The sequence below is a fragment of the Accipiter gentilis genome, chromosome 8 (genome assembly GCF_929443795.1).
Source record: "Accipiter gentilis chromosome 8, bAccGen1.1, whole genome shotgun sequence".
In the NCBI taxonomy this organism is placed as follows: domain Eukaryota; kingdom Metazoa; phylum Chordata; class Aves; order Accipitriformes; family Accipitridae; genus Astur; species Astur gentilis.
In genome coordinates, this window is record NC_064887.1 from 19876547 (window position 1) to 19898141 (window position 21595).

Sequence of the window (21595 nt, forward strand, 5' to 3'; positions counted from 1 at the left end):
ATGTGGTTTGAGGACACAGTTTCTGCTGGCTAGTATTAAAGATATCACATAATTATTTTCAAAATAATTTTTTTAAAGAGTGCTGTAAACTCGGTTTTGCATTACAATTGTTCTAAGCAAAACACCTGGCCCAGATATAGGAAAATCTAAAATGCAAATGCTTACCACAAAGCTACAACCTCCTGTAGCTAAAGCAAACTGACAGAGCTTGTTTCCAGTAAATTCAGCTTTATTTTTAGAGAGGAATGACGAAAATTACCTCAAACAACACAGGGGGGAAGCTTCTTAGAATTCACACAATCATTTGAAAACTCAACTTCATGTGCTTACTGTAGTAAGGCAATAAACACCATTTACAGAGTCTGAAAAATTGGAGGGTAGCTTGCTCATATTGCACAAACACATGGTTATTCTCTTTTTGGGGGCTGCTGAGATTCTGTACTTAATAATTGTACTTTCTTATTGGTTTATAAAAAAAAAACACCTCCAAACCTCTGAATTCTGACTTTTTAAGTTAAGGTTATCCAGTTGGAGAGATTTTCCTTAGGCTTTCCTGCAAGATTACCACCACTATGCTGAAATGGAACACATGACATTTATGCAAATGGGTATCAAAACGAGGCAGGTATAAATATAACCAACAAAAGCTTTGGTTTGATAGTTGATACCAGATGAGTCCACAATAGGCTTACAAAGACAGTAACCTGTCAATGACTTCGTGTCTGAGGATCCATAAAGAAAGCTGAGAATTCCCTCTCCTAACCAAATCACAGGATAATTATTATAGCAATCCAGTAGGTTTCCTATCCAACAGTCTGAGAATTTTCAACAAATAAACAACGACCCTCTGAAGTACCGCGTTTTCCACTTAACATCCCAAGAAACCCTTCTTAAGAGTAAAAGCCAAACTCCCTCAGTTATGTCTTAATCATTACACCTCTTAAGTCACTCAGTAACATCCCATGATTTCCAAATTCAACACCCAATCCTCAAATTCACACCCGAGTTTTGTTTTGAGAAATCAAGTTAGAGTTCTAAAGTTAGTATGAAATACCTACAATCAAGAATTTGCAAGACATTTAGCCATAATTATGTGCGTACAGAAGCTTTGATAATATTTCAAGCAATCCTCCCTGCAAAACCCCTCAAAAAAAAACCCAAAACCCAAAACAATAAACAAACCCCAAAACAACAGGTCTGCTAACTTCTACCCATAAATGTATCTGCTTGCCTATGTGCTGCTGTACTGTGTATTCTTCATAAATGTAAACCAAGAACTACAACAATTAGCTCAGTAACAAAAGTCCTGCCAAACTATCCATACATTTTTCTCGTATTGAATGTAAACACTGCAAGGAGGGAGCCTCTTCAGCTGAAGACTCTGGAATGTCTCAAATACTTTGGCGTATGATTCAAAGAATGTTTGACTTTACTAGATATAGAAAGCCTGAAAATTTTACTCCCTAAGAGACAGTCTGCTTTGAACATCTGCCATCATGCAATCAACAATGAAAATGGTAGAATTATTGCAGAATATGGCAGCCCAAAAGGAAATGAAATTTACTTGTACATATTCCTATTTGTCAAAATGCAGCATCTAACAAAACAGAGCACTTTGGAAGTCATACGGGTTTCCCCTAACCAGATGCAAACAAGATTGACTCATGCCAATATAATGTTAAAAATGCTAGGTGAATTTTTATTTATATAGAGAGTGGCATTTTTCTCAGTCTGTAATTTGGGAAGCATACGGGAACAGAACTGGCAGGAGTCAGATTGTGAATTCAGAGAGTTGGAGGGCATGAAAGGTCTCCAGGTAACTTCTGATGTGTTCTAGTTTTTTGTTACGAATGAGGGTGAGGGAATACAAACAAAGAAGTCTTTAAAATCAACATGGCATTTAGGAAAACAATACGAGATTAGACATAGAATAAAATACGTATCTGGTGGGCAAGACCAAACATGCACTGAGCTCTAATCCAATAGGGTGTGCATGTCTTCACATCATTGCTCAAACCAACAAAGAACCATATGAACAATGAAACAAATAACCTTCGCTTCCCCAAAACAACATACAAAATATCCTTCCATTCATGCCCTCTTGGCTTTGGGATGCAAACACAAACTTTCCAGCTCAGCTTGTCTTCATGAAAACTTCCTGATGTTCACACAGTCTGCAGAAGTGTTCTGATGGTTCATTCAACCTGATACAGGAGTAAGTGCCCCCTCCATACCACAACATAACACAAGTAGTGGCAATGCTACTTTGTTGTTTCAATACACTGGAGGAGGGGAAGTGAGGGAAAGGGAAATCTCCAGTTCGGCTTCAGAGATTCATGAATAGCATAACAAATGGTCCAAGGCTATAATATGCTCATGCTAACGGAAACCTCATAAAAGGAAACAGAAAAGCGATTTCAGAGTTCCAAATCCGATTCTCAAGCTATCTCAAAACTCCGAGTTGTATCTAAACCAGTTTTGGACATTAGAAGATTCACACTCTCTCAAAGTCTTATTGATCTGCAGACCGGGTGATTCTCCCTGTTAAAGTCTCTGAATTCTATACCTGGTGTTATCATCTCACCAACAGTACAACACTTTACTCAAAGTCTTACCATGTCTTTATCATTATATAAGCTGTGACGCTAAGAGGGCTTGAACATGGTTTAATACACCCAGCTGAAGAACAACTGCCCTATGTTCTCAGATCTTTACAAGATGGAGTCAACTTTTGTGAAAACCCTACTTACTTTTGACACAGCAAAGCTCCTCACAACGTCCTCCCACCCACCTGCTCTTCCGTCCCTCCTCCCTCAAAACCAGTAACAATAAATTACGAGTGGGAGATGTATTACTCTTTTCTGCCTGCCAAGTTACTTGGCACACTTGCATGCACTATGGAGATGCACACAGGAAGTAAAGTGATCAACCTTAATGGTGAAGAAAGTCAAGTTCAGGACAAAAACCAGATCAATTTCCTCAGATTTAATTTTTGTGTGGTAAGAGAATAAGTTAGGGAAACAGAAAAAGCATGACTGCAAAGCCACTAAAGTTAACATAAGATAGGAAGAAATACAGTTAAAACCATAGCCACTATAAACTCAAGGTAGATTTCATGTTAATTGTCTCCTTAGAAGCAATGTAGTTGCCTTCATTAGTATAACAAAAAACAAACAAACAAACAAAAAAGGATTCCTGCTCCCAAAATGGCGTAGAAGCATTTTCTGCTTTTTAAAAAAAATGAAAACAAACAAACAAACAAGATTAACTGATGCAGTAGCTGCTATGGCAAACAGGTCACAGGACTTTGAGAAGAATATTAAGGTTCAAGAACCTACAGCCTGTTACGATATGGAGAAATAGATTAAGAAAGCATACGCAATAGTTCAAAGGCTTTAAGCTAGTATCAGAAAAAACACGAGTCTGTCAAACATCAAAAACTCCCACAAGATTACGGCCAGGTCAATGCTTCCAAAGGGTCTTGAAGGGCTATCAAAACGTTCATTCTCTCTTTCTCTCCCCTTATATACATCATACAGTTTCTACCCCACACACATCCTTGCACTGTAATCTGACAATTTATTTAAAATATTTTAAACTATTATTATCAAGCAACAGAAAGCCCACAGGCCAGAATAAATTATCTTTGAAATTTCTGTGTCGAGACGAGAGAAACAGATAAACCCCACACTTCTCTTTGTGAGTTTTCACACACAGAATATCTTGATATCTATTAAAAAAATGCCATGAAAGAGCAATCATTGAAGAGGATTCACTAATAAGGAGAGACCTCCTCATTTGGCCTATACTATGAAATTATCTCAGAAACTTAAGTGCCCAATCAGTTAGCTCAGTAATCCTGAACGGTATGAAGCCTTGACTTGAAATAAACATTATCTCCCCATTTTGCCGGCAGAAATAGGAGACTTCACCAAGGTTACAGTCAAATCTAAGCGTTTTTCAGCTAATGCTTCAAAATACAAGCTTTTGTTCCTCCTCTAGTATAGGAAGTCATTTATTACTTTGTCTGCTCCTCTGTTCCCACGACGTTACTGAAAAAAACCCTCACAAAACAACCCACTCTAACTGAAAATGAAGTATTTAAAAAAACCTTTTCAGCAGTAAGAATGCCCTTAATTTTTTTGAGCCGACTCATGGAAATTACAAGTTTGGACAGAGAGAAGCGCTTTTACATAAGGTCCTCTTTAACGGCCCTCCCCCCAAAAAAAAAAAAAAAAAAAAAAGAAGCGCATTTTCTTTCTACTCAGTGAAGTATCTCGGTGTCTCGAGTACCCCAGTGTTTCATACTTAAAGAATATTTAACAGATTTCCACGGGATCCATTCCCACAAAACCTAAGCGTCCCAGTAGTTACTGCCACAGCCACGGCACGTCTAGCAGTCCGCAAGCCGACGGCCGCCAGGGTCGGGGCTCGCCCCGCTCCGCCGTTCCCTGCCCCGACAGAGGCGGAGGGACGGAGGGACGCTCACACGCCCGCACCCCCACCAAACGCCAGCTCTTCGTTCTCCGCCCGAGAGGACAACGCTGTCCCGGCAGTTACCAGTCTGATCACTGCTGCTTCCTCCCAGGCTCTCTGGGGATTAGCTGGCGGTTTTGTCCCGGCCAAGCGATCTCCTGGCAGCGAGTCCCGTCCAGGTCCCTCGGGGGCTGCGGGGCCCCGCGGGCGGCGGAGCCGGGGGCAGCGCGCAGCCGGGCAGGAGGCAGGGGCGGCCGGAGGCCGGACGCGCCACGCCGGCGGTCCGGAGCGCTTCCAGTAAGCGAACTGGGGAGAGCCCAAGGTACGGCCGTGCCGCCGCAGCAGCCGGCGCGCACGCTTGCACCAGCCTGCCCTGAAGAGCAGCGGCTCTCGCGGCGGGTGACTCCACCGGAGCCTCCTCAGGGCGCCTTTTCGCTCGCTCGGCGGGCCGCGGAAGCACGGACCTGGTTCCGTCACCCCGCCGCGTTCACCCCAGCAAACCAGACCGACTCCCGGGCGCCACTCACCTGGCGAGCGCGGGGAGGTGGCGCCGGGCCGGCCCCCGCGGCCCCCCGCGGCCGTGCGCTGCGTGCCGCCGCTCAGGCAGCGCCGCGGCCGCAGGCGCTCTGAGCCGCGCCGCGCAGCCAGCGCCGAGCCGCGATTTACGGCTCCGCAACCCCACCCCTCCGCGGGCGAGTCAGGCTGAGCCTCGCCGAACCGCCGGCGCGCAAGCCGCTGACGGGCGGTGACCTCTCCCTGCCCTCTTCCGTGGACCTAAGAACTTGACTTCCAGAACGTCGTCTCCCAAACTAGCGCTGCAGCAGAAACCAAGAGTTTCCTAAATCCACCCCCGTCCACGGACAACTCGGAGCCTGTTACCTACGCCTATCCACACTCGATTCGCTTCCACGAGCGGACTTCCCCCTCACCCCACCGCGTTACCTGGAGTTACCTGTGCGACAGGTTGGCGGGGTAAAACGCATTTTCTAAAACAAAGGGTCAAAGAGCTGTACAGGATCGAGAGCTACTGACAGAACAGATGGCTAGTTAACCTCCTTTTGTGAAGTATACCCTATAAAACAATCGGATACTTATAGACAGAACATTCATTTTTAACAAATGGCCTCAGGCACCTTCAGCTGTACCACTGACTCAGCCAAAGGGCTTTCGCTTAAACAGAAATGAAGGCACACTCAGTTGAATCTTACAGCACCGTCTAGATCAAATTTTTCTTTAACGTTGCATTTGTCTCTTTCCTGTCGGCCCAGTCTCTCAGGCTGCCTGGCCAACGTTTCTCTGGTTTTGCCGCAGTTACTCCAGTTGTCCAAAGCGATTTTGAGAACACCGTTCAGTGTTCTCAAAATTCTTATCAGAATTCATAAGCCAACATTCTGCAAACCTCTTCACAGCCATCCTATTGGCATTAGCTTTGCAGAGGCAACTATTTCTCTGCCTAACCGAACATTTAATTGATTTTGACATTAAATATTTGATCCCTCCTAGTTGTATGGTTCTTCTGTTTTGGGAGATCCTCTTCATGCACTATTTTCATCTCACTCTAATGTCCAATACTTTCACTCTCTTTCTCCATTTTTACCAGGATTAGCTTTAATAAGCTGCTTCTGAGGTATCTGCTTCAGAGCTTGGCTACATGATGATGCTGAAGTTGTGGTCCTAAACTATCTAAATGATAAATGTCATTAAGGAACAGATTATTCATCTTCTAGGACCTCTACGTATTATCAAACCAACCATCAAAAATAAATGAAACTATGCTATTCTCACTCTAAACAAGTTAAGCTACATCCAATGGTGACAACAGCAGGATTAAAATTCCACATGGTGACTTAGTACAGTGACATCTCTGGGTACTGGGTAGAACTAGGACATCTATCTCGCTGCATTTTGGGGTTTTATGCACTGTCCAGAACACTGAATTTTGCAATCTGAGCTATCTAAAATATCTTACAGCAAAAATAATATTTTTAGAAGATGAAGCAATTCAAGACAGAAAGAGCACTGGACCTTCCTTTCAAGTGTAGCTAGAGCTTAAGAAACATTTAGCTCATCAAAACATGATTCTTTAGCCATCATGTATGTTGCAGAAGTAGGTATTGGGAGAGGAAAGTTCTTGGAAAAGTCTGGGAATTTTCATAGATACAAGTAGAATCTTTGCATAAGAAAGCTCAAGTAAGATGAAGTTTAATATAAAATAAAAGAGGAAAAAAAAATAAAAGCAGAGAATGCTCATATATGCAGTAAGGGAAGATGACTAGAAAATTAAATTTATCTAATATACCGAGGTAAAGGAGGCTCACAGTGGCATTTCTGACTGGTGCTCCCCTTCCCATATCAACCCCACTTTGGTTCCTGAAGGCAGTCATGAGTAGTATCGCTTTTGGTATTGCCATGCACCTTTTACAATAACAACTTCCAAAACACCCCAAAATTACAGAAAATAACATCATACTGACACTGAACAGAACCTTGAAGTTAAGATCTAAATTCAAACCAATTTCACATAAAATGAGACCTAAACACAGAAAAAAACCCTCTAATATTTTTTTTAATTTAAGTTTTTCACCAAAAGCAATGACATTTGAGCTACTGATGAACTAGGAAAGCTCACAAATCTTGAATAGCTGATGGCACTCTGCTTTTGACATCGCCAGCTGTGCAAAACCAGGTAAGTATCGAGCACAGAGAGGTACCAGAAAGATTTCAGGCCCAGTGACAGATTCCAGAACATTACTGCCACAAGTAACAATCTATGGAGATTTCCCATAGGATATTTCAGGCACGATCTTTCTTCAAAATATACCCGGGGGAAGGAGGGGAAGAGCAGGGGGAAGAGAAAGGAGCCAAAAAAACAACAGACTGTGATCCCATCTTGGACACCAAAATGCCTCACTAATACATCCTGTGCAAGAAAAATGGAATTATGCTGAGAATACAGAAAGAGGAGTTGAGATACCTGGATTACACTTTCAGTTCTAGTATTCTGACCACTTCTTTTACGACCTATACTTACATTTTTGTAACATACACCAGAGTGGTAGATATTTTTCACGGTAAAGACTGTATAGTATTTTCTCAGCTTATCAAGTGGAAGATGCTACAGAAGTGTACACCCTTATTTTCCTCATCCCATAAAGGAAAATGGCTTACTTCTCTATGTAAACCATATTTCCCACAGTTCAGGTAAAAGACATCTAAAGTCATGCCAAAACCTCAGATCGGTTAGCACTTAAGATGGTCTCTATTGGCTGACTCTAAAACTCAGAAAATTTTCAGACAGGGTGATTACATAGGAAGCAATGTCACACTTCATTGTCATGTTTTATGAATAAGAACCAGAAAAGGAGTAGTAATTTCCTTAGTAACATGACTGCATGCTAAGTAATGGGACTGGTAGCTGGGCAGCCCTGCATAAACTGTGATTACTCTTGCATGAGTCATTACATCCTTTTCCTAGGAGTTTTATTCTGTCTTCAGATGAAATTGAAAATTGGTCTTTGTCTTCACATCTGACAATTTACACAACCCATCCTTGCACACATTTAATGCAAAGCTATTAAAGGCAATTTGCCTGCAAGCTGCAAGAATGACAAATTCACAGATCTGCCTACACTAGCAACATTAGTTGTGAATTACTTTGAATTAAGCTAGATTAGATTCCTTGTTGCAAAGTTTTTGTTGTTTTCATACTTTATACCTACTTTGGAAATGGGTTTACTGAGATACAGGATGAAGCCTGGAAGCACCAATGTCCTGAAACAAGCACAGCACCTCTGTCAAGCCATCCCCATCAGCATTCCATGCTGACCTGCCACACCCCTTAACCATCTGTTTATCTATATGGCATCATGCTATCGGTGTATCACCTTGCCACAGAGATGTTAGTGGTGAAGCACTGTCCTTTATGACATCAGCCTAGGGGAGGCTGAGAAACCAGCAGTGTGCTGGCCATCACTGGCCACAGGTCACACACTGCTGTGGCCTTCTACGGTCACCTTGATTTCCGCTTTCTGAAAGCTGGGAGTACGTACAGTTGCATCTTTCCACCTAGCACAAAGGCACCTATACAAGCAGCTACCCAAACAGAGTGAGGAGGAACATAACTGGGACCTAGGTCCCAAGATCTGTGATTCTGTAGCTTGCATACCTGAGTCGTGCCAAGAGTTGGGTACTTGCTAGTTCTCGAGACACCATTTTCAAAATGGGCCTGGCTTACTGGTAACGAAAGAAATGATGGGACAGAACAAGAGGATGCATTGGAACTTTTCAGTTTGATCTTAAACATCAGAATTCCAGTCTTCCTGAAATAACCAGGAGAAACTACATCTGCTCTAGAAACACTGCTGTGCAGCTGCAGTGATGAAACACAGAAGTAACTACACAAGATGAGGACATGGTATGCATGGATTGCTCACACAGCAGTTCTTGTAGATTCCCTGATAAACAAAAGTCAAAGCAAGTTTCTACTGCAGACTTGTCTTAGAAGAGAAAGGACCCAAACAAACAAAATGCTACATTCCCCCAACTCCCACAGATGTCACACAAAAAGTAACGATCAGCATAACTGTTGGCTAGGAAATCAAGTTTATTTGCTGGTAGTTTTCAAATTAATCAAAGATATATCAAGGCCAAATTAGAATGACAATACAAAGTGAAAACACTCCAGTACCTGAAATCTGACAATATTTAGTTTGAAAACTATGAGCTATGGCAACTGTGCTTTCTAAGGTCCCCCACAGCTGCCAAATGAAACAGACATGTTTAGTCAGCAGCTATCCAGACCTCCATAATAAAGCTACACCAACATCCAGTCTTGCTATTTGGTCTGTCTTAGGTCTGGAGACTCGAGGTCTTTCAGAAACTCCCAAAGAGCTGAGTCAGTCAAGAAGCCTTGTGATCCCTAGCCTCAGAAAAGTTTGCAAGCAAAAATGTCCCATAGCAGATCCTGGAAATAATGCTATAGTAAAGTAGGAGAGTTTGAGGTGTTATATAAACCTTAGCTTATTCAGTGACAAACTGGAGCATGAACATGCTCTGGCTTGCTGGAGTTTCTGGCTACAGCACATTCAATTTTTGCAGACCTAGAAGAGTACAAACTTGGTACATACAATACCAAATGTCTGATCTTCATTTACTACTAGCTAAAACCTATAGTTCTGACAAATCAATATTTTCCAATAGGAATTGGTTTACTGTTAAACTCTTCTTATCGGCAGCCCACTATTCTAAGTCTTAAATAAGAAAGAACCCAAAACTTTTGGAAGGATTTGGAAAAAAAATTTCACTGTAGCTATCAGAAGTTCTCAGAGCTACAGAATTCCATGTGTTTTGAGTCAGCTGGTATCAGCCACTGCTAGAACCAAAAAACCTAAGTATAGCCCTTGTCAGATACCATAGAAGAAAACTGAATATCATCTTTACAAAAAAAAATTAGTAAAAATAATTTATTACACATATTCCCACGGTTTTATGGAATCCTTCTTACCAGGGGGTCTATTCTCCCTTTTGCTTCTAGCAGTGGAAGAACTGTTACTATGAAGATAAGATTTCCTTGTAAGCTTCTGTTTTTCTGTGTTTCTGTAAAAAGACTCAAATACAACAGAATTCACAGCCTCTCTTTGCATGTGACAGATGTAGGGGAGTTTTTCATTTAGAATGTAGCTGATGTAGAGACAAGGATAAACAGAAGGCCAGAAAGCAGCAATAAACGAATTTGGAACTTTCAGCAGATGAAATGGTACAGTCAGAGGTGTATGTATACAACTTTGTAACAGCATCTACATTTCTGACCTCCTCAAACAGAAATGGCAAAAACCTTCAAATCCTTGTATCTCCCAGTGAGAGCAAAATAGACCACACAGGTAGCAATACCACCTCTAACTGTTATGCAGATGAAAGTGTTCAAAGCAGCCTCCTCTCCATCTATTGGCAAAGCTACTTTAGCACTAGTCTGGAATCTGCCAGGTTGACACTACATACCACTGCTCCAAAGCACTCTGGTTGTGTTTGTAATGTTTCAAAGAGAAGCAAAAAAACCCCAGAATGAGTAAAAGGGCTTTATCTGAGAGTGACAAAGGCAAGATATTTGGGTTTGACAAGGCAAAACCAGTCATGGCTTTATGCTAATTATTTTGGACCTCTAATAAACACACATAAGGAAGTCCCTCAGTTATTTTACACCTTCTTTGAAGATGGACTTGTCTTATTTTACACCCTCTTTGAAGATGGACTTGTCTTATTTATATTGTTCCAAGCACAAGCAAGGATCTGTACTGCTTGCTCATCTTCCTTCTTAATAGCACATCTCTTTGGTCTTCTACAGAATGAATGACAAGACGACCCACATGGCAAGAAAGCACTTCATATTTAGTGCAGCAGGGCAAGAAATACAACATATGCAGAAACAGTTATTTAAGAATTTAAATGCAAAATCTCTTCTCCCCATCAAAAGCAGAAAGTTATGAAATATTAATTACATGTAATCTAATTCAGGTTTTGCATATGATTTTATATTGACCCACAATAAATTATGTCAGTGCATATATTTTATTCAAATCTATTAAAGCTTGCCTTCTTTGTACGACATATAAAATTATAAAAGATCTAAATATGTATCCTATTAAAACTGCAATCTCTCTGTATAAGAAAAACCTGTACAAGACAAAAAGGAAAGATTCTTTATACCTTTAGCCTCTCACAGGAAAACACTTTTAAGATGTTACTGAAATCACATTAAGCCATAAAATGGTATTAATCAGAATTCAGCTCAATAAAAGAAGGTACTGGAAAAACAAAAGTTCTAACTCTTAGAACACCTCATAAAAAAAACCTTCCTATCACTTAGTCTTCTATATATCTTCCCACTCATAACTCAACCAATGATGTATAGAAAAGTACGTCATGAATATTTACAAATGTACACAAACATTTCAATAGTCAAATGATATAAAGCTTTCCAAAATAATTCTATATTTAAATTCATGGTTATAAAGGAACCAAGAAATATCTTCCATGTCTGGCAATATCCAAGGTATTTTTTTATTATAGCAAAACAGACACTTGCATTTAATATATTTACATTACCCTCTTTATAGGTAACATTTCTACCACACTGAAGGAACTGGTCACATCACAGTGGGATTACTCAATACATCTGAAGTGTGATTTATTCTTTTACTATAGGTCATAAGAAATCATAATAAAACCACACTTCTAAAGACTGTAGAACAATATGGTAACATGATTATGTATCACTCTGCCCCAATCTGACATAGCATCAAACCCTGCTTTAGTTGTATTAGAGAATACTGCGAAAACCACAGCTCCTTCCTGGAGCACTGCTCTATAAGTACAGGGCTGTAACTTTCAGGATGTCTGTCTTGATCTGCTGATTGTTACAGGACAGAGTGCTATGCCTCATACTCTGGGAAGGAAGACCTTTTTGTGTAATACAGGAGTCAGATTACACCTAATTTGTCATCAGTTTCTCTCATTCCAGAAGTAGCTACTTCTAGAAGATATGTTATTTCCTGGCTTCTTTGCGATGCCAAACTAACAATTCTAAGACTACAAAAAGGTGCTAGACAGCCGCTGAGAACATTCCTATAAGCACAGACAGAAGCACAGACCATATTTTGCTCTACTTGGGAGTGGTTGAGTACCAGAATTTTGGATGCATCTTGATTCCATATTGGGACAAGCCCAGGCAAGCTGCAGGCCCCACCCTCTGACTTTACAATTTCCCTGGAACAGAAAACAAAAGGTGCATCTCAAAGTAGTCACAGCATGCTATGAATACATGAAAGGATACTGGCCTAGATGGCAGGACACCAAGATCCAGAATGCGCTGCAGTGCACATCAGAAGGTAAGTAAAGACACAGGCAAAAGGATTGCGGAAAGAGTATTTATGGCTGTTCACATTCATACCTTTTTGAAACTTTGTTTTTGTTAGATTAAACGCTTGGAGGCTGAGAAAGTATCACTACGGGTTGGTGTGCTCTATCATGTTTCACTTGACATCTGCTTTGCCACTACAATACAAGATCCTGGACTTGAGCAACCCTCAGTTTGACTCAGAACACAGCCATGTGGTCTTCTGTTCACCTAACAGCAGTAGGAAGCATGTTCAGAACTGGTAACGGTTTTGCACTTAAGAAGAAAGTTTGCAGAACTTGGAAACATTTTTCCACTTGTGTACTTCGATTCGCAAGGAATTGAAAAACAGTGATAAGCCCTAAGCAAATATTTGAGATCATCAGGATCTAGAAAAAAGGAAACAAACACTTTCTTGAAATTCAGAAGGCTGCACTCGAAAGAGATTACATGTTCCAGGCCAACTGCAGTTGTAGCTTTTAGGCCTAAATTTATTCCACCAGCTGTCAGCTCTTGCTGAGTGATCTGCCAGGAAGTCAGCCATCCTGGGATATTTCTACAATCAACAAAAAAAATATAGACGCCTACATAAGAAAATTCACATTGAAAGTGGACTGAATTATCTGCTGAATTAATCCTTTTCTTTCTAATACCTAGAGGGAGCACAGAGTGACTTGCCTCCTAGTAGAACACCTTCAGCTGTGGTTTCACTGTAGGCAGTGGGGTGTTTCAGCCACCAGGGCTCACCTCTGCTGTCTCTTCCTGGGCCATTCATACTTGTATTAAGTGTTTGTGCAGCGGAACAGTGAACTGGCATGGGGACTTGATCTGGATGAATACGAGAGGAAAAAAACATTGGTTTTCAGCCAGATAAATTTCCCAATGGGTTCACCATGCAGCTGCAGGATAGTTTTAATGAAAACAAAAGAAATGATACAGAGATGGGAAAAAGCAGCTAAAGGAAAGCTGAAGAGGGCGTGGACTGCTTAGGCTGGCATTTTGGAGCCCCAGCTTCAATTAAGGTCATGAGTCAATGGCACAGCAGCCTGTCAGTTTTCTAATATTGATCAACAAATATCAGAGCCCCACTACTCAAAGCACTGATCCACTACAAAATTAATTCTGCTGAAGTGGTTTAACAATTTTGAATGGGTTTTTTTCTACTGATTAGCTAATGCTACTCACGTCAAACCAGTTATTCTAATCACTTTCCCTACCATTGGCTGGCATAAAGATAGCGTAAAAGCATAAAGGTAGTGAACTTTGTATTGTGTACTCTGCCTAATTCAACAGATATGTCATCATGTGCACATATTTGATCCAGGTCAAATGTGTTGCTGAGCATTATGTCAATGCACAGATCTTGGTATTAATTACTGTGGAAACACAGCCCAAGTAGCTAGACAGGATGAATCCAAATCTTAGTGTACTGAGACATGTTCTGTTCAAAGCAATTTCAGAACCAGGTAATATTTTAGAAAACAGAAAATATTTTGACAAAGTTTTCCAAAACTTAACTTCACTGTACAAAGAAATGCTTAGTCCTATAAAATTAACCTTGTGACAATGCTTACATATTAAAGTGGCTTATCACATCAAGCACTGTCTGGAAACTGTTGAACCAGCAGCAAATACAATGTTGTTGTTTAAAGCTCAAAATAACAGCAAACAGAACAATATAGCCTTTGCTCTGTACTGGTAAGTACGTTAGTAGGACATTAGTATTTATTTAATAGAATGGAAGATTTTAAAAAAAAGTTTTTTCTGATGTCTGACTTCAGTACAGTTCAGTGCTGGAAAACAAGCATTTCAGTGTAACTGATTAGGCACTTTGCTCCTAGACACAGCATTCTATCAAAGACAGACACAAAACAAAACCATGTCATAATAGGCTGGAGACTAGATAACAACCATTAGTCCCTACTGTGAAAACAAACCAGTCTGCACTCATGTATGACTGACTGAACAGATCTGTTTTGCAGCCTTCCCAGAATTAATACAATAGGCAAAGCTATCTAGGATGTAAACACACTGGTGTAAACAGAACAACTCAGAGATCAATTTAGCTCTATTTTTTCAAGCACATAATTGAATTATACACTTAAATATTTTCATTAGCCAAAACCAGAGAGTGAACAAAAACACTGCTCACCAAGATAAATGCCCATAAAAATATGAACCACTACTACTTTTACTAGAACTTAGCTTAAAGAATTCTAGTATTTAACTGCCCAAAAAAAAAAAAAAGAAAGAAACAATGGCATCATGTTGTCACCTTGCAAGACATGTCTGGAGGTCAAACAATATTATATACACTCCAGTTTGGAGATAAAATGTTTGACTCAAATTCAAATTAACTGAAATCACCAGCAGTATGGCAAGATTAGATTTAGCTCAACATACCTGAAGCTGAAAAAATCCCAAGTTGTAGCTATATTGATAGAATTTGGAACATTCCAGGGAGTTGATTGAAATGTTACATAACTACCTATAAATCAATTTACCATATGAATGACAGTTTGAACAGTCCGTCCTTCTGAAAAAAAAAGTTACATTAACAACTGTAACATATTCCTCATTCCAGTACCCGAAAAGGTTACAAAATGCAGTCCCAGAGCCACATGAAAATGGATTCTAATTAAAATATGTCTAGTTTCACTGCAGTAATCAATTTGAATAATTTCCTAATCTGTTCACAGTAGCAGTTACAAAAATGTCATATTTAAATTCATATTTTAAGAAAGTTAAAACAACTGCAGAAGTTATGTAATTGTTAAACCAATTTTGAACTCCTCAGAAAACATTGAGAAAATACCCTGATCTACTTGTACGTAACCCGTTCTAGTTTCTTCTGCAAAGTTAAAAGTAGCTAAACACATTTTATGAATATTCTATTTCTATACATGCTCTAAAAGCCTTTTTATCTTGACCAAGAGAGGGTAAAAGCAGGAATGTTAGCCAAATAAATCACTGCTTCACATTAAATTTGTAAAAGCCTCAGGCAGTGATCTTTAGAATTATTGGGCAGACTGCATAATACTCATATCTTGTTAACCATTCTCAAAATATCCTGTACAATTAAGTCATAGCTGAATAACATCTCACTATATCCTTCCACTCAGAATAGAACATCCTGCGGGGCTTGTTCCAACTCTCATGAACTTCAGTTGAATTTTGATACTGAACTGATAAAAGCATCATGAAAGCAACAAAAGATGTAGTGGTCAAGTCTTAATTCATAGCAAAGTTCAAATGGAAAAGGAGGTTCAGGACTGCCTGTGTAAGTACACTTCCTCTCTCCTCACTAGCGGTGAGGTGGCACTTACACAAAATAGCTTGGTTTAGACCTTTTGATATGATCTTTCCAAGTGAGGAAGACATTCATGACACAGTCTTCCATCAGTTATGGGCTGGTAACATTACTGTATCTTGTTAAGCTGAAGACTGAGAGCAATAGAAAGTGAAATGACAGTGTAGCCTTTTCTAAATTACACTTCTAAAAAAAGTACAGGTTATATTATTTTTTTAAAACCCTGCCAAAAGATTAACCATAAGCTGTTTTCTTATTGTCTATGTAAAGTACCCCTGTGATCTGTATTCAGAGCAGTATCCTAGGCTCAGTCAGAGTATTAGTTTATCATCTCTGTGACACGAAAGCTTGGTTTGCCTTAACTCATTCTCTTAGAGTTTAGGAGACAACATGGAAATCTTACCTCTCTTTTTTTCTACCTCCTGAAGCAGCAGGATATTGTAAATGATGTGTGTTCGGTGGACTTGATTTTCAATTCCCATTTTTCTAAGATCAACTTCTGTAAGATGGAGTAAGTCCTGTAGCAAACGCCAGAGTAAGGAACATACTATACCTGTTAGTCCAGGAGTATTCAAATTTCTTTCACACAGGTTTGCTGTTTCTGATACCACAAGCAAACGTAAGCATATTTCTGTGTTCTATGAATCCCCTTTGTCATGATAAGCTATGTCATTGAAGGGATGAATTTTTCTTATAAAACATTAATTCATTGTCTCTACATTTTTTCTCAAAACAAAGCTAGTCAAGATAGCTGGAGAGTTTCTAAAAGGTACGACATCTTCGAATAAAAAAAACAAAACCAAAAGGGCTAGTATGCCAATTGCACTTCAGATAATGAAGGAAGATAAATCTGAGAGTGAACTGAGGGGCATAATAATATTGGAAAGAGAGGTTTTGGATAATCAAGAGGATATTCACTGTAACTAATAAATAACATGCATTGCAACAATGTTTGAAGAACATGAATTTCCAGATAATGCATTTGGATAATCAAACCTGAACTGTTCTCTTTTATTCCCCTTTCTCTCCACAAAATGATTACTGTTTTATTTTCAAAATAAGCTGCTGAATAACTCAAGGCATTATTTATAAGTCAGTACAAAATTTCAATTTGTTGTTGATTTATAAGTATGTACAAAAATTCGTTTGATGATGACATCTTTCAGAGCAAAAAGAAAACACATCCAAAGCAGAATATTTATGATCAAACGTATTTCCATTTATTTTTACTGTTCTGTATTTTCACTATAAATCAGATAAAGAGATATCCATAGGATGTACTCCATTTTTTACTGGCAAATCATATTAGTAAAAGTGGCCTTTTCTAGTGGATATTTGACAAGTCAGGCCTAGGAGCCTAAACTACAGAAATCACATTGTTTCACTATGTAAATAAGACAATTGACACAGAATTTCTACTTTAAGTGAGCCACTGTTTTTGAAATTGTCATTTTAAAATCTTTCTTTCTAACTAAAACCTCTGCAAAAGCATGACATTTTTTGATTTAGACTGAGTAGTCCTCTAATTGCTGAAAGCCTCAATTTTTTATGTCACTAGCTATAACCGTTTCAAAATCTGTTAGGGAAATTTAGCTGTGCCTGAAAATGTGTTTCTCAAATGATACTTCATATGTATCTAATAACATGAAAGAAAGGAGTTGAATAATTATTATACTTACTGTATCCCTTTCTAGGTTTAACCAAACACAAAAATTGGTACCAATGGTGAATTCACATTTCAGTAAAAAGGATTTTTCAGCTTCGGCAACAGTGACAGAGGCTCCCCCTGCTTCTCTCAGAAAAAACTCAACACCCTCCCCCCCCAGCCCCAAAATCATCCTCCAAGCAAAAAACACACATGAAGTACAAATGCAATATGCCTGCTCTTCAAACTTTAGCAAAAAGCTTGTAAGCAGGAGCACAAAAGGGCTGGTGCTAACTCCAGTACTGAACAGCATATGCTCAGGATAACACAGGGGAAGCTTTTATAGGCACATTTTAGGGTTGGGCTTTTTTGGTAGCTTTAAAGAACTTGCTGCATTTTGCAGCAGACAACACTAATATGTGGAAATTTTATTTGTCAGTGAGAACAGTCTCCCACCTTTAAGGTTTTTTCCTTCTTTCAAAACCATAAACACTTTCTGGTCTGGTTTAAGAACTGGCTAGAGCAGTTGACTGAAACCCAAGAACTCCGTCTTCCACTGCCATGAATTTACTACTTAGCTAAGAACAATTTAATTCAAGAAACTGTGCATCACTGTCCTCCTCAGCAAAATGGATATAATCATACCTTCTACTGCAGAGATAAAAACCCCAGTGTATATAGTTATTAGTAATTATTTTTAAAAGTAGAAGACATCAAAGGCAATTACTTAGACTTTCAAGAACTTAGAAGCTTGGCTTAACATGGTCCTGAAGCATATGCCTAGTATTAAGCAGGTTAGTATGTGAAGTCAGGCATTTTCTCAAATTAAAGTTTTGTTTCAGGAAAATATTCAGTTTGGTTGAGGAACTAAGAAATTATATAACGCTTGTAATCTACAGATATTGCAGAACTGAAATTCTGACTTATGGCCTTGAACTTAAAAAAAGTCCATTGTATCCAGGATGATGCACCAGCCTATTTTTAAGTTTTGCACTTCAGCAAAAACTTTTTACAGGCAGCTTTCAGGTTTGATAAGCTGTAAACTATCTTTGCTGCAGGGTTTTTTTTTTGTTTGTTTGTTGACTGTCAAAACAGCTGTCCCATGGTTCTGTATTTCTGTCTTCTGTGTTACAATGGTAGTGTGAATCACATAACAACATTTTCCAATGTGCTTCTAAGTCTAATTGACCAAGTCTATTTGGGAAACTAGAAAATGCTGTCCTTTTCCTAGTTGTGACGAATTCTACTTGTATTTAAAATCCTTTCATTTTTATTTTGCTTGGATTATGAGATTACCATGACACTCACTAAGAACTCTGGTATACAAGCAGCACAGACATGACACAGAAGCCGATTTTAAATAAACTTTAGTGCCACTTCATGAAACTTTGATTAGTGACAAGAAAAAAATGTGTAAAAAAATTGTTTTTAAAAGTGAATCCAAGGATATTTTGAGTTGAGGAGAATATTTACTGTATTTTTAACATTTATTTTCTGAATTAGGACTACATAGAGTCAGAATTAAAACACGTCAAAGCAGCATTTAATTGATGATATAGTATGTAAGTGTCAATAAATTTGTACATGGATAATATTAAGTGAAAACACAAAATGGACAATAAAGAGGAAATTTTGATCAAGTAAGACCTGTAGGAAAAGGGCTTCCTAAGAATTTCTAAATAAATTCCCAGGTATCTTCAAGATGACTGATGTAATGCCCTTCTGTAATGTGGTATTTGTTCAACAGAGAAGATTATTCTTAAGCCACATAGTACCCATTTACCTATAAACAACTTCATATAACAATTGGCACATAAGTTCGTATTTTATCTAGTTCTGAATTTTAAGAAATAAATGTATTTGTTAACTTTTGCAGAACAAAAGTTATCTATGTGTTCTTGCTCTGGTGAACATGCCTATTTGTTACAATCTGAGACAACGAAGACTAATATAGGACAAGCAGCAACAGAATCAGTAAAATGTTAATTTTATCTAGTTCACCAGTAAGTGACTCTATTTCTCTGTGAATTTTAGTACGCAGTTACAAAAGACATTGGTTTTATTTTTCCCTTTCCTAATACAAAAGCAAACTATCAGCCTTTAGGTTTTTTGCTCCAACATGATATCATGGAATATTAATCACTTGCATTATATCACCTTGCTTGACATTTTCTCAAGAATTTTATTGAAAAAAACCCCAATTCTTACCTCTATGCCATCATATTGTTCAAAGTGTGTGCAATATTTTGCAAGACCAAGCTCCGTCAGCCAGTTAGAAATGGGTAGATACTTCATTATCTATTACCTCACTTCACAATGCCTTTGACTCTGAAAACCAAAACCAAAACCCAATTACAAATACTATTGCTTGGGAAAGTTAAATGACTGAACAATTCAGAAAGCACTTAATAGCATGGAAGTTCTACCATTATGGCCAAAGAGATTAATGCTTTCTTGGCCACTTGGTAATAGGTAGTTATCTATGCATTAATATTATTACATTTAATTCATTGTTTCATTGTAATCCTCATACAAGCAGGGCATGTCGAAGACTGTATTTTGTTTAGCTCTCACAGCTGAATTAATATTTTGGAAGATGAATCACAGGCTTCGTATTCAAAGAGAATGTTCCTCAATATGCTCATTCAGCGATAATACCATTCTTCTTACACATGTAACACATCTGACAAAACGTATAAAATGAAGAGGAATAGCAAAACGAGCAGTATTATCTGTCGGAATATGAAGAGAGTGAATGAAACTGCATATTCCATAAGACAGTCAAAATGCAAAAGACTCTGTGGTGGGTGTTTGTCCAAGATGTGAACATACCTGAAATCAATCTGTTACAGAGCATGTCTACAACAAAAGCAACCAAGAGATTGTTACAGTTTGGTCTCCATCATGATGTCATCTGAATTTGAATTATCTGTAAATAAAAATACTTTTTGTTACTTTTTTTTCAGTTGCTAAAATTACCTAGAAGATAGACATTAAGATGGACACATGATAGACACAGGAAGACAAGATAGACACATAAAATATTATCTCAACATCACTGCCCTATGTAACCAGTTATGCAAGATCTACATAAACAGATACTTAAGATTCCAAAGAATTGCTGAGTTTGTGAAGATATTTCTATCTGCAAGTCTGAGCATATCCTGATAAATTCAAGGATGCCCAATTCTAAATCTCTAACTTGACCTGAACATTTCCTGTTAAAACACTGATGCCAGAAGCAGAAAATGCTCATGTTCAGACATGTACTGTCTTTAATCACACATTTTTGATACATTATTTTATTTGAATATTTTCCTCTTATCTATACTTCAGGAAAAGTACTTGCTCATTAGCTCTATATAAACCAACTGGAATCACGACTTTCCAGCCACAAACCACTTGTTTCAACACATCTGTCTACTGTGAACACATGACACAAAGCTGCCCAAAGGCTGACGTGTTACAGTCAGCAAAGAGCCAATGTTGCTTTCTGTCAGAGAAAGCTGTTTAGCATTTTTATAATTCTTGGAACACTAGAAAAGTGTCAAAGCTTTTATTTTTCCTTTTTTTTAAATACAAATTGCAAAACCAAAAATACTGTGCTGCAGAAAGATAAGCCACAGTAGCAGTATTACCTGTGTTAAAGCACAGTACATTCCTAGAAATATTTTAAAAGCATTTAAATTGGAAAAAAGTACCATTAGTAAGACACACAATGTTTTGGACCATTACACTGCAGAAATTTTAATCCTGGAATTCATCACCTCATGACCTATTAAAGAACAAACATGCTAATTTGCAAATCATGTTATGAAATCCCTCTATTCTCCACCAGAATACTCCGCTATATTACTTGCTTTATTGCAGGTTTTTTATTATTGTGAAAATATTGCAGGCTATGGATGACAAGTATACATTTAAAGAATGGTGGCATTACAGTAACTAAGAGCATCTTGTGGAGTAGCATTGACTAGAAAATCTCAACATTTAATGGACACACCACAAAAGAATTTATCTGAGGAACGTTAAAGCCACAGAGAACATTCTTACGTGAGGCAAGGACAAGCTCAGCCATTGAAATCTTTCACTTATTGGCTTGCTTTAAAAAGGTACTTTCAGATTGCAAGATGGTCATCATGAAAGGCATAAAATTTTGAGAGAGATAAGAGGAAAACACAGCTAGTTGGTTAGGACATTAGTAAAACCATGGACAAATAGCTCTCTTCTGGTTCATACACTTCTAATTCAGTCACAGACTAATTCTGTTGTC

General features: G+C 38.6%; 1 protein-coding gene across 6 annotated transcripts in view; it reads right to left on the bottom strand.

The window, feature by feature from the left end:
- The window catches only part of BCAR3 (BCAR3 adaptor protein, NSP family member), a 113602-nt gene that overhangs the window by 56504 nt on the left and 35503 nt on the right, over positions 1-21595 (bottom strand). For 3 of the 6 annotated variants that reach the window (XM_049808979.1, XM_049808977.1, XM_049808980.1), the window contains exons 2-4: positions 20155-20251; positions 19531-19650; positions 16081-16195 (exon numbers count right to left, since the gene is read on the bottom strand). The exons of 2 other annotated variants lie outside the window; for them this stretch is intronic. In XM_049808979.1, coding sequence (XP_049664936.1) covers positions 16081-16195; positions 19531-19617 — 202 coding nt within the window. In that variant the 5' untranslated portion in view covers positions 19618-19650; positions 20155-20251. Of the gene's footprint in view, positions 1-16080; positions 16196-19530; positions 19651-20154; positions 20252-21595 lie in introns of those variants that run through there. One more of the 6 variants, XM_049808983.1, reaches the window with a different exon arrangement.